General features: G+C 52.2%; 1 protein-coding gene across 1 annotated transcript in view; it reads left to right on the top strand.

Moving 5' to 3' along the window:
• Positions 1-15,034, top strand: part of IQCA1L (IQ motif containing with AAA domain 1 like) — an 18,836-nt gene extending 3,802 nt beyond the window's left edge. The window contains exons 5-19 of the mRNA XM_021706272.1: positions 1,563-1,634; positions 3,142-3,347; positions 4,345-4,429; positions 5,412-5,537; positions 5,692-5,767; positions 6,150-6,256; positions 7,054-7,137; positions 7,238-7,293; positions 10,905-10,987; positions 11,119-11,226; positions 12,522-12,721; positions 13,192-13,278; positions 13,559-13,736; positions 14,020-14,258; positions 14,820-15,034. Of these exons, the coding sequence (XP_021561947.1) occupies positions 1,563-1,634; positions 3,142-3,347; positions 4,345-4,429; positions 5,412-5,537; positions 5,692-5,767; positions 6,150-6,256; positions 7,054-7,137; positions 7,238-7,293; positions 10,905-10,987; positions 11,119-11,226; positions 12,522-12,721; positions 13,192-13,278; positions 13,559-13,736; positions 14,020-14,258; positions 14,820-14,927 (1,815 nt within the window). The 3' untranslated portion in view covers positions 14,928-15,034. The remainder of the gene's footprint in view (positions 1-1,562; positions 1,635-3,141; positions 3,348-4,344; positions 4,430-5,411; positions 5,538-5,691; positions 5,768-6,149; positions 6,257-7,053; positions 7,138-7,237; positions 7,294-10,904; positions 10,988-11,118; positions 11,227-12,521; positions 12,722-13,191; positions 13,279-13,558; positions 13,737-14,019; positions 14,259-14,819) is intronic.
• The last annotated feature ends 1,264 nt before the right edge of the window (positions 15,035-16,298 follow it).

The raw sequence follows: 16,298 nt of genomic DNA, 5'->3' as shown, positions 1-16,298 counted from the left end.
CCGCCCGCCCGCCCCAGAGCATTCTTACACCCTGATTGTTACCTCTCCTTTGCTCTGGACAGCCACTCTGCACCTTTCTGGGCCATCCTTTGCTGTCCACCCCAATGTGTGGACGTGGCCTCCCCCATCAGTCCCTAGAATGCAGTCGACTCCAGGTGTGGTAATGGTTAACCAGAGACTGGAGGAGCCCTGGGAAAATCCAAGCTGTTGCTGCCCCTGAGGCCACTGGCCCTGCCCTGTCCCACGAAGCCTCTTGCCACTTTTTCTTTCCAGAAACTGTTAACCTGGGGTGGGCTCTCATTCTCAAGCCCACCTCCTTTTCCATTCTCTCTCTCAAGTTCCAATACCTCAAAAACTTCTGACTTCTAGAACCCTAGAGGAAACTTAGAACCCCTTCATACAAAAATACAAAAGCAAACCAACCAACTGACAAACAACAATGACTCTGTGACGATATAGCCTCTCCAAATGGGATAGATCCAAATGGGATAGACTGTACATTATTAATCTGTACGCCAAGCATCCCTGTCTAGGCTGGGATAACTGTGCCCGTGTCCAGCTGAGAAGGAAGTTCTTGACTGCAGGGCTCACTAAAGCAAAAAAGAAAGGGTCCTACTTGTTTATCTTATCTCTTATGGAGAAAAAAAAAGAAGTACAAAAGGAGAATGGGCCCCCAAAGATAGAGAAGCTCACATCCCCTGAGAGCCAAACCAAGTATTTTGTGCCTGTTGCCAGATGTCAAGAGTACAGGAGTACTGCTCTCTAGTCTTAAGAGTCGCCCAGAACACTGATAAACCGAAAGAATGTATGGAGGACCTTGTCAAGGGGGTGGGGGATGATGGGGGAGAACTGGGAGGGTGAAGCCCAGATAAGAAGTACAGGAGCCAGCCCCTACTCCTGGAGTTGCCACCAAACAGATGAAAAGGGCTGGTTGGCTCTAGCCCTGCCTTCCTCTGCCCACCATCCCTATCCTCTGGCCTGCTACGGGAGCAGGATCTGAGTGGCCCTTGGGTCTAAAAGTGGCTGGGCCTGGGAGAAAGACTCCAGATCTGCACTGACAGGCTCTTGGGCCTAAGAGAGGTCATGGCCTGTTCCCTTGGGTCAAAAATGTAGGATTAACTCAAAGAGCTCCATGGTCACTACAGTGCTGATGTCTGTGTGCCTGGGCAGAGTCAAATATTCATTCCAACTACTCTGTGAATTCTGACCAGGAGTGTGGGGAACCTTTCTTGGAAGGAGCGGTGCTTGAGCTCTGACTTGTGCTTCAAAAGATACGGCAGATTAGAGTGGAGATGGGAAGGAGGGAATTTCTGGGGGGGCATTGGAGCTAGATGGCTACCCCAAACCACCCTCTTCCGGACTGTTCCCACTCAGCATTCCCCTGATTGGCCTTCCCCAGGGCTCCCCCACCCCACCCTAAACTCCTCTAGCCATGACCCTCTTGGGCCCTCGCTGAAAGAGTAGCTGATCCTCTTCCCAGGGCCTGAACCCCTGAGCCGTGTCCCTGCAAAAATGCAGGGTGGAAAGTGTCTGTGTCCCACCTGTCCCCTCCCTGCCTCCAGGTGTGGAAGGGCTACCTGCAGAGGAGACAAACTCAGCGGGACCGGAGAACAGAGATGGAGTTCATTGGCATGGTGAGCCCACCCTGGCTACCGGGGCCATGCCAGGGGTAAGGGGCAGTGGAGCACAGGGCTGGCCAGGGCAGGGGGCCCGCCCCAGAGCCCCTCTCTGGCCTCACACCACGCACGCTGCCCTCCACTCACACCAGGGAGGAGATCATGGGAGAGCCACTGAGCCGTGTCTCTTTATATCCTTCCCTCTTGTAGAACCCCTGGAAAGATCTCACATGGAGCAGGGTGAGGGGTATAGCGCAGAGCATTCTGGACCCCATATCCCTGCCCCAGCTAGAAGGAGGGGCTTCATGGTTGGGCCAGCAGAGGGAGGAGGTCACAAGGCCAGTGGGAGCACCCACATGGCCTCCAAACCTCTTGTAGCCTTGGGGAACCACCAGGAGCTGTGTTGGTGTTGGGACATGCTCCCTAAACCAGGGCTTTTTGGGACACAGGCTCCCCACTTGCTCTTGGGGCTCTGGACTCGCTTTTCCTCTGCTCTACAGAGAGGAGTATGGACTGTGCAGTGTGAGTGTGAGACTCATGGGGGAGTGCAGGTGGTGAGGCAGAGGCTCCTGTGTATGTGCCTGTGTGCAGGCAGAGTGGGTAGGCCCTGCTCCTTGAATCTGTCTGTCCCCTGCTCTCTGACTGCTCTCCTGTCCCACTAATCTCCACTGATTTGGGAAAGGAAGGCCATGCCAGGGGTAAGGGTCAGCCTTTCTGGGAGAGGGGCTCTGCCCTGGGAAGAGCCTATGGAGGCCTGGCTGACTGAGGTAGCTGGGGAGGGGCCTGAGCTGGGTACTGGAGGGGTTCGAGGGAAGGGAGCCTGCCCAGGGCTGGCAGCACACAGAGTAGAGCCGGTATGTCTTGGCAGGCTGGGCTGGCTATCGCTGGAGGCCTGGGGCTTCAGGAGGAGGGAGGAGCTGGGGCTCTGCATGGGAGTTCAGGCCAGAGACTTGTTGGAGGCTGGAGAGCTGGACCCCCAGGAAGCAAAAACAGGCAGAGGAAGGCGGGGGTTGGCCTCTGTGGGGAGGGGGCCGTGGCACAGCAGTGGGTGAGGAATGAGCCTGGCCGCCCAGGCCCATCAACAGTGTGAGCTCAGCGTTTTCAGTAATTGTCTCTGTGCAGAGTGATATTTAAAATACATTTGGGAGCCAATGAGGCGGGAAAGTGGCTGCGAGAGCGGCTGCCAACTCGGTCGCAGGGTGGGGGTGCGGGCGGGGGCTGGGACTGGAGGCTCCAGGGGAGGGTGTGTTGGGGGATCGGGCGGCGGGGGGGCCAGTCCGGATGCGTCTAGCAAACTCATTATCAGAGTAATTTACACAGATGAATTTCAGCTCCAAACACAGTTTCTCCTGACACGGGCATGCCCACTGTTCTGTGTGGGTGTGTGAGGCCTCGCGTTTGTGGGGCGTTGGGGTAGGAACTGGGGGCAGATGTGTGTGCCTAAGCCTGGGGCTGACTCCAGATGAGATGCTGGCCCTCCCACTCCCACACCTGAGCCCCTTAACCTCTCTCTCCACTCCCCCAGCTCCCCTTGCCCAGCCAGGTGGAGCCCCTGAACATCATGTTCCAGGCCACCCTGAAAGACGATGTCCGGAGGCTCCACCAGATAGAAAAGGAGGAGGAGTTCCAGGCGGCAATGGCCAAGGCCCACGACTCTCTCACAGAGACAGAGGGGCCTGACATGAAGGAGAAAATGAAGGAGCAAATCCGACAGTGGTTTATTGAGTGCCAGTCAGTGTCCTCAGCCTCAGCTGACCTTCCCCTTAATCTCTCATTCCCTCCTTGTCCCGGTGTCCCCAGAGGCTACTCCTACCCCATCCTCATGCCTGTTCTGCCCTTTTGTTCAATCTGGCCCTTTTCTCCATCCGCCCCTAGTCCCCCAACACATTGCTAAAACTCTTGGTTTAAATCTTGGGCTCCAACATATGGGATCACACCTGACTTTTCCTTTCCATGAGGGGAGAGAAAATGCCAGGATAGGTTGGAGAAAGCATCTGTGGATGCCCCCTGAGCAATCTGCCCTTTCCATTTGTAACTATTCATTCCTTCTCTCTCCTTCTATCTCCCTGCTCCTATCTTTTTCCACCCTTTTCTCTACCTATCTATCCATTCATCCACCCATCCTTCTAGCCAGCTCTCCATCCACCCAACCATCTGTTCATCCATCCATCCATCCATCCATCCATCCATCCATCCATCCATCCATCCATCCATCCTTCCATCCATCCATTCACCCATTGATCTGTTCATCCATCCATCCATCCATTCATCCATCCATTGATCTCTCCATCCATCTATCCATCTACCCACCCATCAATCTGTCCATCTTCCATCCACCCACCTACCCATCAATCCATCCATCCATCCATCCACCCATCCATCCATCCACCCATCCATCCATCCAGCCATTCACCCATCCATCCATTCACCCATCTGTTAATCTTTCCATCTTTCTATCCATCTACCCACCCATCAGTCTGTCTATCCTTCCATCCACCCACCCACCCATTAATCTGTTCATCCATCCGTCCGTCCGTCCATCCATCTATCCATCCATCTGTCCATCCACCTTCCCATCGATCTGTCCATACATCTATCGATCCATCCACCCACCCACTTGTCCTTTTGTCCTCCCTTCATCCATCTATCCACCCACCCACCCATCCCCTGTTCCTCCATCTGTCCATCTATCCAACCATGCATCTATTTCTCCATCTTATGTCTTTAGTGCCCTCACCGGCCGTTTCCCTGATTATCCAGATGAGTCTTTAGGTGGATCCTCCCTGATCTTTGCAGACAAAACTCCCGAACAGGTACCTTGGAGGTGGAGACTGGAGGTTTTCTGTGGTAGCTGAAGCCTGAGGTTACAGAGAGTGGTGAATGTAAGCTGACAGTGTCAGTGAGGTTGGGGGAGGGGTTAACCTCAGTGAAGGCAGAGGTGGCCAGAGGGAATATAGATCACAAGAAAGATGGCATGGGGAAGAAAAGCAAGGAGTTTACCTGTGGCTACTGAAGGCATCCCTGGCTAGGGAGAGGAAATATGTCTGGAGAGATTGCTGTGGCTCCAGATCCCTGTGGTCCAGCAGAGAGCAACAACTCTGATCAGAACCCTCCTTCTCAGGCAGGCACACTTTCTCCCTGGACCCCAGTGGAGTGCCTGAGCTCTCAGCCATCCTAACCACATCAGTCACCCTGGCCATGGGGATAAACCCTTGGCCCACTTACTTCTTCTCTGAAACATCTTTTTTTTTTTTTTTGAGTAAGAGTCTTACTCTGTCATCCAGGCTGGAGTGCAGTGCCACAATCACAGCTACCACAGCCTTGACCTGCTGGGCTCAGATGATCCTTCTGCCTCAGCCTTCCTAGTAGCTGGAAATACAGGTGCACGCCACCACACCCAATTATTTATTTTTAATTTTGAGTCGAAGTCTCACTCTGTCCCCTAGGCTGGAGTGCAGTGGTATGCTCATGGCCACTGCAGCCTCTGCCTGTTGGACTCAGGTGATTCTTCTGCCTCAGCCTTTCAAGTAGCTGGAGCCACAGGCATGCACAGCCACGCCCAGCTTATTTTTTTATTTATTGTAGAGACAAGGTCTGGCCAAGTTTTCCAGGCTGGTCTTGAGGCAATCTTCTTGCCAACGTGCTGGGATTACAGGCATGAGTCACCACACCCGCTCCTAGACTGGTTTTGAACTCCTGAGATCAAGCAATCCTCCTGCCTGCCTCCCAAAGTGCTGGGATTATAGGCGTGAGCCACTGTGTCCAACCTGAAATGTCTTTTGTCATTGGTCACAGGTGAGAATGGAACTGGAGTTACAGGCCCAGGAGGGCAAAAAAAGGGAAGAAGACAAAAGTAAGGAAAAAGAAAAGGATAAAAAAGAGAAGAAGAAGAAAGGAAAGGACGAAAAGGCCAAGAAAGGGGTAAGATACCTCCCAGACATGTGTAGCGAGTGGGTAGGAAAGAATAGAGTCTGGGAAAAGTCGAGGTAGGAAGGCTGGTCAAGGTAAAATCAGGGTGGGAGTCTGTGATAGGTGGAGGTGATGGGGTCAAGGTCAAAGGATGTTTCTATTCTAGGAAGCAGATACAGTGCTGCAAGTGTTGCCATCCAAATTTGTTTCTGTGATTAGTGCGGGTCATGAAGAATACTTAAGTAAGTAAGGAGAAACCTGGGCCTTTTGGGGGTCTGGGCCCCTGGGTCCTAGGGAAAGTGGGGATCCGCCACATGACCAGGAGGTAGCAGTGTTGATGTGTAGCCTGAGAGAGTAACACCACAGGGAGAGGGAGGGGTGGTGTGATTCCTTGGATGGAGGTGTTATGGGTCTGTGTCTGAATCCTGTGGTCACAGGCATTGGGTGTCAAGTTTCTTTCTGTGGTCTGAGTAGAAGCAGTGCCAGGTGGCTGGGTGAGGACAGGTTAACCAGGCAGGACCACGTCTCTGGCCTGTGTGTGTACATGAGTGTGTGTGTGTGCACACATGTGTGTGTACACCCGGAACTCTGACCTTCACGCATTCATTTATCTTTTGCGGTTAGACACGTGGAAGAACCGGTATGACCGTCTATACCCTGGTGAGAATTTTGACTCTGAGACCCTCCGAGAGGCAAAGAGGAAGGAAGTAGAGCAGGAGATTCGGATACAGGTGTGAGCGCTGGGTAGGGCTTCCGTGCATGCTGCTCCTCCGCATCCTGTTTCCATGCCAGGCACCTCCAGCCCACTCCAGGTTCCTCCCTGCCCATCTATCTGCCTCCCTCTTATCCTCAGTGCCCCTGCTTGGGTCCCCAGCTCATCTTTTGTAGACCTCGCTGCCTCCGTACATGGCCCTACCACCACCTGCTGCCCATGTCAGTCCTTACCTTCCTCTGCCTCCCCCTGGTCCCCCTTTCTCCCTGGGGTGCCTGACACAGCAGGGATGTGGAAGGCATGGTAGGGGCTCTGAGCTGGGGTCAGACTGGGCCTGCCACTGGGTGTCCACACACCACCGTCCTCAGGAGCTCTCTGATAACGTGTTCCACCCTTAGCATGTACTTTAGGAATATTCAATCATGTGATATTTTGTAAGACCCCCATGAGGGAGGTACCATAGTTTTCTGGATCATACACATGGGAAACTGAAGCTAAGAGGTTATATAACTGCCCCAGGTCACAGAGACTACACGGGGTGGATCTCAGGCTTGAACTCCATCTTGAGGGCTTCTTCTCACATTGCTGATCATTGAGAGCAAGATTCATGGGAAAGCAGGTTGTAGATTAGTGCTGGATATGGACGCTGCAGGAAGGGAGGGAGACGTGCATAAGCACATGTGGGATGGCAGAGGGGCTGCCTCCACTGCCTTTACCAGGCTCATCTGGTCTTCTGTGAGACTCCTCCCCTCCTCTCCATCGCCTCCTGCCTCCTCACCTCGCCCACCTGCCACATCCCTCCGCTATCTCCCCCAGGTGGATGAGCTGATGCGCCAGGAGTTGAAGAAGCTGCGTCTGGCTGTGGACAAGGAGGAGGAAAGACCCTTTAAGGCTCCAAAGGTGAGACGAGAGGCTAGGGCTGGGGCTGGGCAGCGAGGGCACACAGCGGAAGCCAAGGCACAGAACACAATGATCTATATATACTCTTGCTCCTAACTAGAAAAAGCCTGGGAAGAAAACCGGGAAGAAGAAGGAAAAAGATCTGACCCCAGACAGGTAGTAGACCCTACCGTTCCCACCTTGCATGGTCGTGGTGGTATAGAGAGTCCCATTCCAGGACAGACCTGACTGCTGGTCCTGGTTCTGCTGCTATGTGGCCTTGGGAAAGTCACTTCACCTCTCTGACTCCCTGGCCTCATTCGCCAAGTACCTGTCCTGCTAAACTATTGCGATAGCCATAAGGTTCAAGTAAAGGCCTAAAAAAGGACTCTGAAAATGATAATGCAGAATAAGACATATAGATGAACTCTATGGTCATGGCTCCAGCACTTCCAGATCCTCCCTTAAGCCTTTGCCTTAATTAGCTCTGTCGCTGCCAAAGCCATCTCCTCCTGGACTTCTCACTCCGGGGCATTGAGGGACTGATCAGTGGCCCCTTTCTGCTGACTCCTTTGGCAAAGAGGGGTCATGAGCACATTGATGTTAGCCACTTTAATGGTTGCCCCTCCCAGGAGGATTTACATCCCAAATGTGGTTTCTAAAAAGAGGGCAGCAATTAAGCCTCATGACTGGGTTTCTTTCTTTTCTTCCTCTTCTTTTTTTTTTTTTGAGTTGAAGTCTTACTCTGTCACCCAGACTGGAGTGCAGTGGCACGCTCATGGCCACCACAGCCTCGACCTGCTGGACTCAGGCGATCCTTCCACTTCAGTATCTGGAACTACAGGCATGTGCTACCACGCCTGACTTATTTTTTGATTTACTGTAGAGACGAGGTCTCACCAAGTTGCCCGGGCTGGTCTCGAACCCCTGAGCGGGCAGTCCTCCTGCCTTGGCCTCCCAAAGTGCTGGGATTACAGGCTTGAGCCACTGTGCCCAGCGTGACTGAGTTTCCAATGGTGGACCTTTGGGCAGTGAGCAGACTGATAGAGAATGTCACAGAGGTCACCATCCTTCCCACATCCCTCTCACAGAGCACCCACGTTGGGAGGCCTGCCTCTGGGACAGTAGTTTGGTGCTGCACTTTCTGGTTCTGTCTGACCAGGAGCACTCTAGACATTTTTTTCTGAGTCAGAGTCTCACTCTGTTGCCCAGGCTGGAGTGCAGTGGCATGCTCATGGCCATCGCAGTCTGGACTGGCTGGGCTCAGGCAATCCTCTCAACTCTGCCTCCCAAAGTGCTGGGATTACAGGCGTGAGCTGCCAAGCCTGGTGACGTTTTTTGACCACAGAATGTTGGGGAGGAGGACCACTTATCCCCTCTTCTCATGCCAACAGTTTCCCTCATCTTTGTCTCCATTTTCTTTCTCTTTTTTTTTTTTTTGAGTTGGAGTCTCACTCTGTCGCCCAGACTGGAGTGCAGTGGCCGCTCCCGGCCACCGCAGCTTCGACCTGCTGGGCTCCGGCGAGCCTTCCGCCTCAGCCTTCCAAGTAGCTGGAACTACAGGCGCGCGCTACCACGCCCGGCTAATAATTTTTTGATTTATTGTAGAGATGAGGTCTTGCCAAGTTGCCCAGGCGGGTCTCTCTCTCTTTTTTTTTTAAGCCTATAATTTTTTTATTTTAAAGATGTGGGGTACAATTCAGGATTAGGTATACGGATGTTCACTATGCAGGTACCCTTGTTGATGAGGTGTGCCTCCCCTTCTCCAGGCAGATTCCCTCTACTGCTAATCCCGCTACCCCACCCCCATCCTGGCTGTTTCCTGCTACTGTCAATCCTTTTCTTACAGTATTATGCTAATTGTTCAAGGTCCGCTTATGAGTGAGAACATGTGATACTCAGTTCTTTGTTTCTGTGAAAGACTACTCAGTATTATGGACTGTAAGACCATCCAGGTTCATGATTTTGTTCTTTATGGCTGCATAATATTCTATCATGGAGATGTACCACATTTTAAAAAATCCAATCTTCTTTTTTTTTTTTTGAGTTGGAGTCTCACTCTGTCGCCCAGACTGGAGTGCAGTGGCCGCTCCCAGCCACCGCAGCCTCGACCTGCTGGGCTCCGGCGATCCTTCCTCCTCAGCTTTCCGAGTAGCCAGAATTACAGGCGCGCGTTACCACGCCCGGCTAACTTTTTGATTTATTGTAGAGATGAGGTCTCACCTGCCCAGGCGAGTCTCGAACCCGCGGGCTCAGGCAATCCACTCACCTCAGCCTCCCAAAGGCGCGGGATTATAGGCTGAGCCACCGAGCCCAGCTCCAATCTTCTTTTGATGGGTGGTATGGTTGGTTCCATGTTCTTGCTACTGTGAACAATGCTGTGATAAGCATGCATGTGCAGGTATCTTTTTCACAGAGTAATTCGAGTTCTTCTGGGTATATTCCCACTAGGGAGATTGCAGGGTCATATAGAAGGTCGATTTTTAGATCTTTTAGGAATCGCCACACTGTCTTCCACAGAGTCTGTACTAGTTTACACTCCCACCAACAGTGTGGAAGTGTTGCCTTTTAGCCACATCCTCTCTAGCATCTGTTGTTTTTTGAGTTATTGATGATAGCCATCCTGACTGGAGTTAGGTGGTATCTCAGTGTAGTTTTAATTTGCATTTCTTTGATGATTAGTGAGGCTGAGCATTTTTTCATGTATCTATTGGTTGCTCGTATGTTTTCTTTTTCTTTTTTTTTTTTTTTTTGAGTTGGAGTCTCACTCTGTCGCCCAGACTGGAGTGCGTGACCACTCCCAGCCACCGCAGCCTCGACCTGCTGGGCTCCGACGATCCTTCAGCCCCAGCCTTCAATGTAGCCAGAATTACAGGCATGCGCTACCATGCCTGGCTGATATTTTTTGATTTATTGTAGAGATGAGGTTCGCTGCCCAGGCGGGTCTCAAACCCACGGGCTCAGGCAATCCACTCACCTCAGCCTCCCAAAGGCGCGGGATTACAGGCTGAGCCACTGAGCCCGGCTGCTTGTATGTTTTCTTTTGAGAGCTGTCTATTCATATATTTGCTCACTTTGTAATGGGGCTGTTTTTTTTTTTTTTTTCTTTTTGGCACATTTGAGTTCCTTGTAGATCCTAGATGTTAGGGTTTGTCAGACATACAGTTGGCGAATATTTTTTCCCAGTCTGTGAGCTGTCTCCCCGCTCTCTTGAATGTTGGTTTTCTTTGGCTGTGCAGAAGCTTATCAGTTTGATGAGGTCCCACTTGTCTATCTTATCTCTTATGGCATGGGCACTTGGGGTTTTGATCAGGAATTGGTTGCCAGTTCCAGTTTTCATAATGGTGTCGCCTGCATTTTCTAAGGTTCTTATAGTTTGAGGTTTTACATTTAGGTCTTTGATCCATTTAGAGTTGATTTTTGTGTATAGTGATAGGTAGGGATCTTGTTTTAATCTTCTGCATGTGGTCAGCCAGTTTTCCCAGAACCATTTACTGAATAGGTTCTCCTCTCCCTAGTGATTGGTGGTAGAGGCTTTGTCGAAGATGAGTTGGTTGAGAAATTGAGGTTTTGCTGCTGGAATTTCTATCCTGTTCCATTGGTCTGTATGTCTGTTCTTGTACGAATACCAGGTTGTTTTGATTATTGTAGCTTTATAATAAAGTTTAAAGTCTGGAAGTATGATACCTCCTGCTTTGTTTTTGTTTTTTTTGCTGAGGATTGTCTCCATTTTCTTTTGTCTTTGATTGTTAATGTCTTTGGGGTCTTCCTGTGTCATCTTCTGCCAGGTCTGTGGACTCACTGTATGAAGAACTTGTCACTTTTGGCTTTCTAAAGAAGAGTGAGACAGTAACACTGAAAGACTATATTGGTGAGACCCCTTTCCTAACGCCTGCTCCCAGCCTGAGGAATGGTGCCTGAGACTCCCACCACCCTTGACCCAGCGGTCACACCTTCCCTGAGGCTGTTTACCACTCACTAGGTGGCCACCTGTCCCCTCAGGTGACTGCCTCTATCTTGGATCCACTTTGACTCTGGCAAACAAGCTGCCCATGCCCTCCCTGTTTGACATACGGCAGAACATAGCCTTGTATGCGGTCCTTCGGCTTGGTGAGAGACCCTGGGGAGAGTGACGAGCCAGCACTGGGCAGGTGGCCCTTCGGGTGGACTGCAGGGTAGGGTGGCTGAGGCGGGCACATTCAGCCTGGGCTTCCAATCCCCAGGTCCTCCTGCCCTCCCCAGGCCCTGCTGGAGGTCACACCCAGATTGAACCACTCCATAAACCATGTGGGCCCTTGACCTCCTGAGAAGCCCACATTACCAACCCTTTACTCAATCCAAGTGACAACCCATAGTCTGTCCCACTCCCAGAAGACCAGCCTGGCACCCCCGTTAGCTACAGAGCTAGAGATGTCTCTGAAGCAGTTTATCGCATGCTTTTTAATTCCACCCCATTGTGATCCAGAAGTGGAAGTGGGTGGTATGGAAAACAGAAAGGACATTGGAAGGGCCCAGCAGATTCCCTCCTGACTGTACATACAGCTAGCTCTTCATAATCGAAATCATGGCTGGGTGCAGTGGCTCATGTCTGTAATCCCAGCACTTTGGGAAGCCGATGCAGGAGGATTGCTTGAGCTCAAGAGTTCAAGACCAGCCTAGACAACCTTTTCTCTGCAAAAAATTACAAAATTAGCCAGGCTTGGTGGCAGTGCCTATAGCCCCAGCTACTCCAGAAACTAAGGTGGAAGGACTGCCTGAACCCAGAAGGTTGAGGCTGCAGTGAGCTGCAGGCATGCCACCGCAAGCCAACCTGGGCAATGGAGTGACCCCAACTCAAAAAAAGAAAAAAAAAAGCCAAGTGCCATGGTTCATGTTTATAATCCTAGCTCTTTGGGAGGCAAAGGCAAGAGGAATGCCTATGGGTTCAAAACCAGCCTGGACAATATGGCAAGACCTTGTCTCTACAATAAATTAAAAAAAAATTAAGTGGGCACGGTGGCACACATCTGTAGTTCCAGCTACTTAGAAGGCTAAGGCAGAAGGATGGCCTGAGCCTAACAGGTCAAGGCTGCCATGGCTATGAGCATGCTACTGCACTCCAACCTGGGTGACAGATTGAGATTCCGACTCAAAAATAAATAAATAAATAGAGATCACTAAGCCCTTCAAATCTCTTGTTAATATGCAGTGTCTTCCCTTCCCATGGGGGGCAGTTACTCAGGTTCACACAGCTCACAGGCCTAGGGGAACTGCTCAGGTGTTGGGGAAAAGTAGTATAACCGTGATCTGAGTCTCCTCCTCCCCAACCCCAGGCCCTTGGCCCGACCTCACACAGCGTCTCCTCCAATCCTGACCCCTGCTGCTGGCCCATCGCCTGCCTCTGGCCTCTGTTTCCTTCTCCTCAGGCTCTCCAGATATCCACGCCATGGCTCCCCTCATCCGCTCTATCCTCCTGGTAGGCCCCTCTGGCATGGGGAAGAAGATGCTGGTCCAGGCCGTATGCACAGAAACTGGTGCCAACCTGTTTGACCTGTCACCTGGCAACCTGCTGGGCAAATATCCTGGCAAGAATGGGACGCAGATGATAGTACACATGGTCTTTAAGGTCTGGAGCTCCCCGACTTTTGGCTTTCTGGTTCTCAGATCTGTGACAACAGAGCAGGGTGGGCTTAATGCCTAAGAGGTCACCTATCGGCTTATTTGGTGTGATTTCAGGATCTGAACTGGTGAGGTCTCCCTACCAACCGCTGCTGGGAGCTTGGTTTCCCCTGAAGCCCCTGTGATGGTGGGGGGGGGAGAAGTGGGGAGACATAGCAGTTCCTTTTCATGGTAAGATGAGGCTTAATATGCAGTGTCTTCCCTTCCCATGGGGGGCAGTTACTCAGGTTCACACCAAGGTGTGATGCACATGCAACAGGTGGGAGGTGGGGCTGGCAGGATGTGGGAGTGGAGGCTGGGGGCTCTAAAGTCAGCCACTGTCCAAGGCCAGCCCTGATCCTGGTTTCTGACCAGGTGGGGATGTAACCCTTCTTCAGGGACATCCAGTGACTGACTTCTACTCTCTGACCCATTTAGGTAGCCCGGCTCCTACAGCCCTCTGTGATCTGGATTGGAAATGCTGAGAAGAATTTCTATAAGAAGGTCCCAAAAGAAGAGAGAGAGGTGAGGAAGCATGGGCATGAAGGTCGTGTAGGCTGGCAGCATGAGCCCAGGACGAGGTTCAGGGCAAGGCCGGAAGGTTTAGGCTTGTTCAAGTCACGCCAAACCTCACCCTCTGTGACTTTGGACACATCTCCTCTCTTCCTCATGCCTTATCTTCTTGTCTCCAAGCAGGGTGGACAGTCTCTCCCCACCCCCTGCTAGGGGTGCTCTGAGAACTCAAGGAGCCCCATATACCCAGTCACTGTGTCCTGGCCCCACCGGTCCTCTCTCCCTGCTGCAGATGGACCCAAAACGAATAAAGAAGGACCTCACCAAGGCCGTGAAGCTGCTGATGCCTGGAGACCGCGTGATGCTAATCGGGACGACTGAGAAGCCACAGCTGGCCGACATGCGGGGCCTGTGCCGGGTCTATGAGCGTATCCTCCTGATGCCCCGGCCCGATTATGCTTCTCGCTATGGTGAGGCTGGAGACATGGGGACAGCCAGAGAAGGGGTCCAGGAACTGCTGCCCCTGCCAAAGCCAGGTTGCTGGCATCCTCCGAGGCTCCATTTTCTTGTGTTAAGTTGGGAAGATGACCCTTTCCACTTGGGGTCCCATGCCTTCCCAGGGAGCGAGAAGCTGCTCTCCAGAAGCACAAAGCTCTTTCCAGATCAAGGCAGAGGTTAGTCAGACCTTGATGCCCCGCCCTACCCTGGTACCCAATGCCCCTCTATGCCCTGTGTCCTCCCCCATGCCTGCAGTGCTCTGGAAGCACATGATAGAGACCCAAGGAGGCCAGGTGACCCAGCACCTGGACATCAGTGCTCTGGCCAAGGTCTCCGATGGCTACACACCTGGTCACATTCTCCAAACCATCCAATCTGTGCTGACTAAGCGGCGGCTCCTGCGACTGTCCAAGCGGTCCCTGGTGGCTTCCGAGTTCCTGGGACATCTGGCGAAGCTAGAGCCAGTGTACAGAGAGGAGGAGGAGTCCCTGAAGGTGAGGCTGCAGGGGTGGAGGCAGTGAGTACACCACTCCCTTGGGGAGTCATCCTCCCAAAACACACCTTGGATCCGTCTCCCTGCTTCCCCATATTACCAGAAGATGATCAGGTCAAAATGAATGTTCAACTGGGAAGGGAGCCGGAAGTCGCCAGGGAAGGTCAAGGGGTAGGGTCTGTGGGTAGACCATCTTACCTAGTTTCCCTGAGGGTGAGAGCTTGAAAGAGCCACCTAGATATTAGGAGCCTTTGGTTTGTTCTGGCACCAGCTGGCACCCATACCTCTGTGGCAGTGCCCAATCCCTGGGTGGGTAGGATGGCCTTGGGAGCCCAGGAGAGGGGGATGCAGCCATGGAGGGCGGAGGGCTTGCCCTTGAGAATGACTGACACCATGGCCTGGAGTATTCAGTGGGGAGCAAGGAGAACCCCAGCTCTAACAGGACCCCCAGATGCTTGGGGAGGGAAGAAGAGGCTGCCGAGGAAACAGGGTCTATAAAAAGGGAGGGGTGAGGTAAGGATGGGATCTGAGAGCCTTGCGTCTCCTTTCCCCACCAACCCAGGACTGGTACTTCAAGACTCCTCTGGGCAAGAAGAATATGAAACTCAGCAAGGACCAGCTGGAGGCTGAGGAGGCCAAGCTGGCCAAGGAGAAGAAGAAAAGGAAGTGATGACTGTGGCCTGTGGGTGCCTGAGATTCGTGGGTGGGATGGGGTAGTACCCCAGGGGTGAAGGGCCAGGGCAGAGGCATAAATGCCCAAATGGCTTGGGAACAAAAGCTCTTGTCCATTCATGTCCATGTCTTTCTATCCCTCCCTCTGTGTTCCCGCCTGTGCCCAGCCCTGCCTGGCACCCCACCTGTCTCCAGGGTCCTGGCCCTTACCAGCTCACTGCAGTCTCCCTGCTCTGGCTCCCAGATTCCTGTCCTTAGCTCCCACTCCCACATGTTTTTATCGCCTTATCCTTGTCCTGTCCTGGCTTCCCAGCTTCCTTCATCCTCAAGGTATTTAAGGGAGAAAAGAATGAGAGAGAGGAAAGGAGAGGGGAGAAGGAAGATCCACAGTCAGTATGGAAAAAGCCAAAACAAGAGTCTGGAAGGAAATTGTTCCTTGTTCTAACTCCACTAAGCACGGACTCCCTGTGTGATCTGGGCAGTTCTTTCCTGTCTCTGGGCCTCTGTTTCCTTACTTGTAAAGTGAGGAGAGATGGAGCCAGGGATCTGTAAGGTCACTTCTACTCTAGGGTTTGATTATTCTGGCAAAGTCTCTGGGAAATCAGAGAGGTGAAGGTGCTTGGGCAGCGGCGGGGGTGGAATGGGAGTGAGGGCTCAAGAAGGGTAGAGGGAAACAGAGGAGCTTTGTGACCAGGGCGAGGGCTGCTGGTAGATCCAATGCCTTACCTGAGTGGTCTCCACCTCTTTCCTCCAAAGACACCTCCCCCTGGCACCCTGCCTGCCCCAGCTTTGCACTTCATCCTCTGAACCACAGCCCATCCCTCAGGGCTCAATAGGATAAAGCCTCCTGCCCGTGTGGTGAGAGTCCTTCTGTGTGCTCCCCCTGGCTGGGGAGAAAGTAGCTCAGGGTGAGTGGGTTGGGAAACTCAGGGGACAGTGACAACCATGCCACCAAGGGCTGGGGAGTCCCAGAGTTCTCTCAGAAGAGGCAGACCCACGGAAAACGCACAGAGTTGTGAATAAAGGTCAAGATGTGTCCTCAGGTAGTAATAGTCAGTGCAAGAGCTGAAACTCTATAAAACCACTAGAAGAAAACGGGGGGAAAGCTCCATGACATCGATCTGGGCAGAGATGTCTTGGGTATATTACAGTTAGATAGGAGGAATAAGTGCAGGTGTTCTGCACAGCAAGGTGACTATAGTTAACAATCATGTGTATTTCAAAATAGCTAAAAGAGAGAATTTTAAAACATATTTTAAAGATGTGGGGTCCAATTCAGGATTAGATTTACAAGTGGACATTGTACAGGTAAAGCCTGGGCCTCCATTTGGCCCCCACTCTGCCTGGTTTGAGATCAGGTACCCTTATT

Source organism: Carlito syrichta, unplaced genomic scaffold (genome assembly GCF_000164805.1).
Source record: "Carlito syrichta isolate Samal-C Ts95f unplaced genomic scaffold, Tarsius_syrichta-2.0.1 Scaffold315400, whole genome shotgun sequence".
In the NCBI taxonomy this organism is placed as follows: Eukaryota; Metazoa; Chordata; class Mammalia; order Primates; family Tarsiidae; genus Carlito; species Carlito syrichta.
This window is presented reverse-complemented; position numbering and strand designations above follow the sequence as displayed.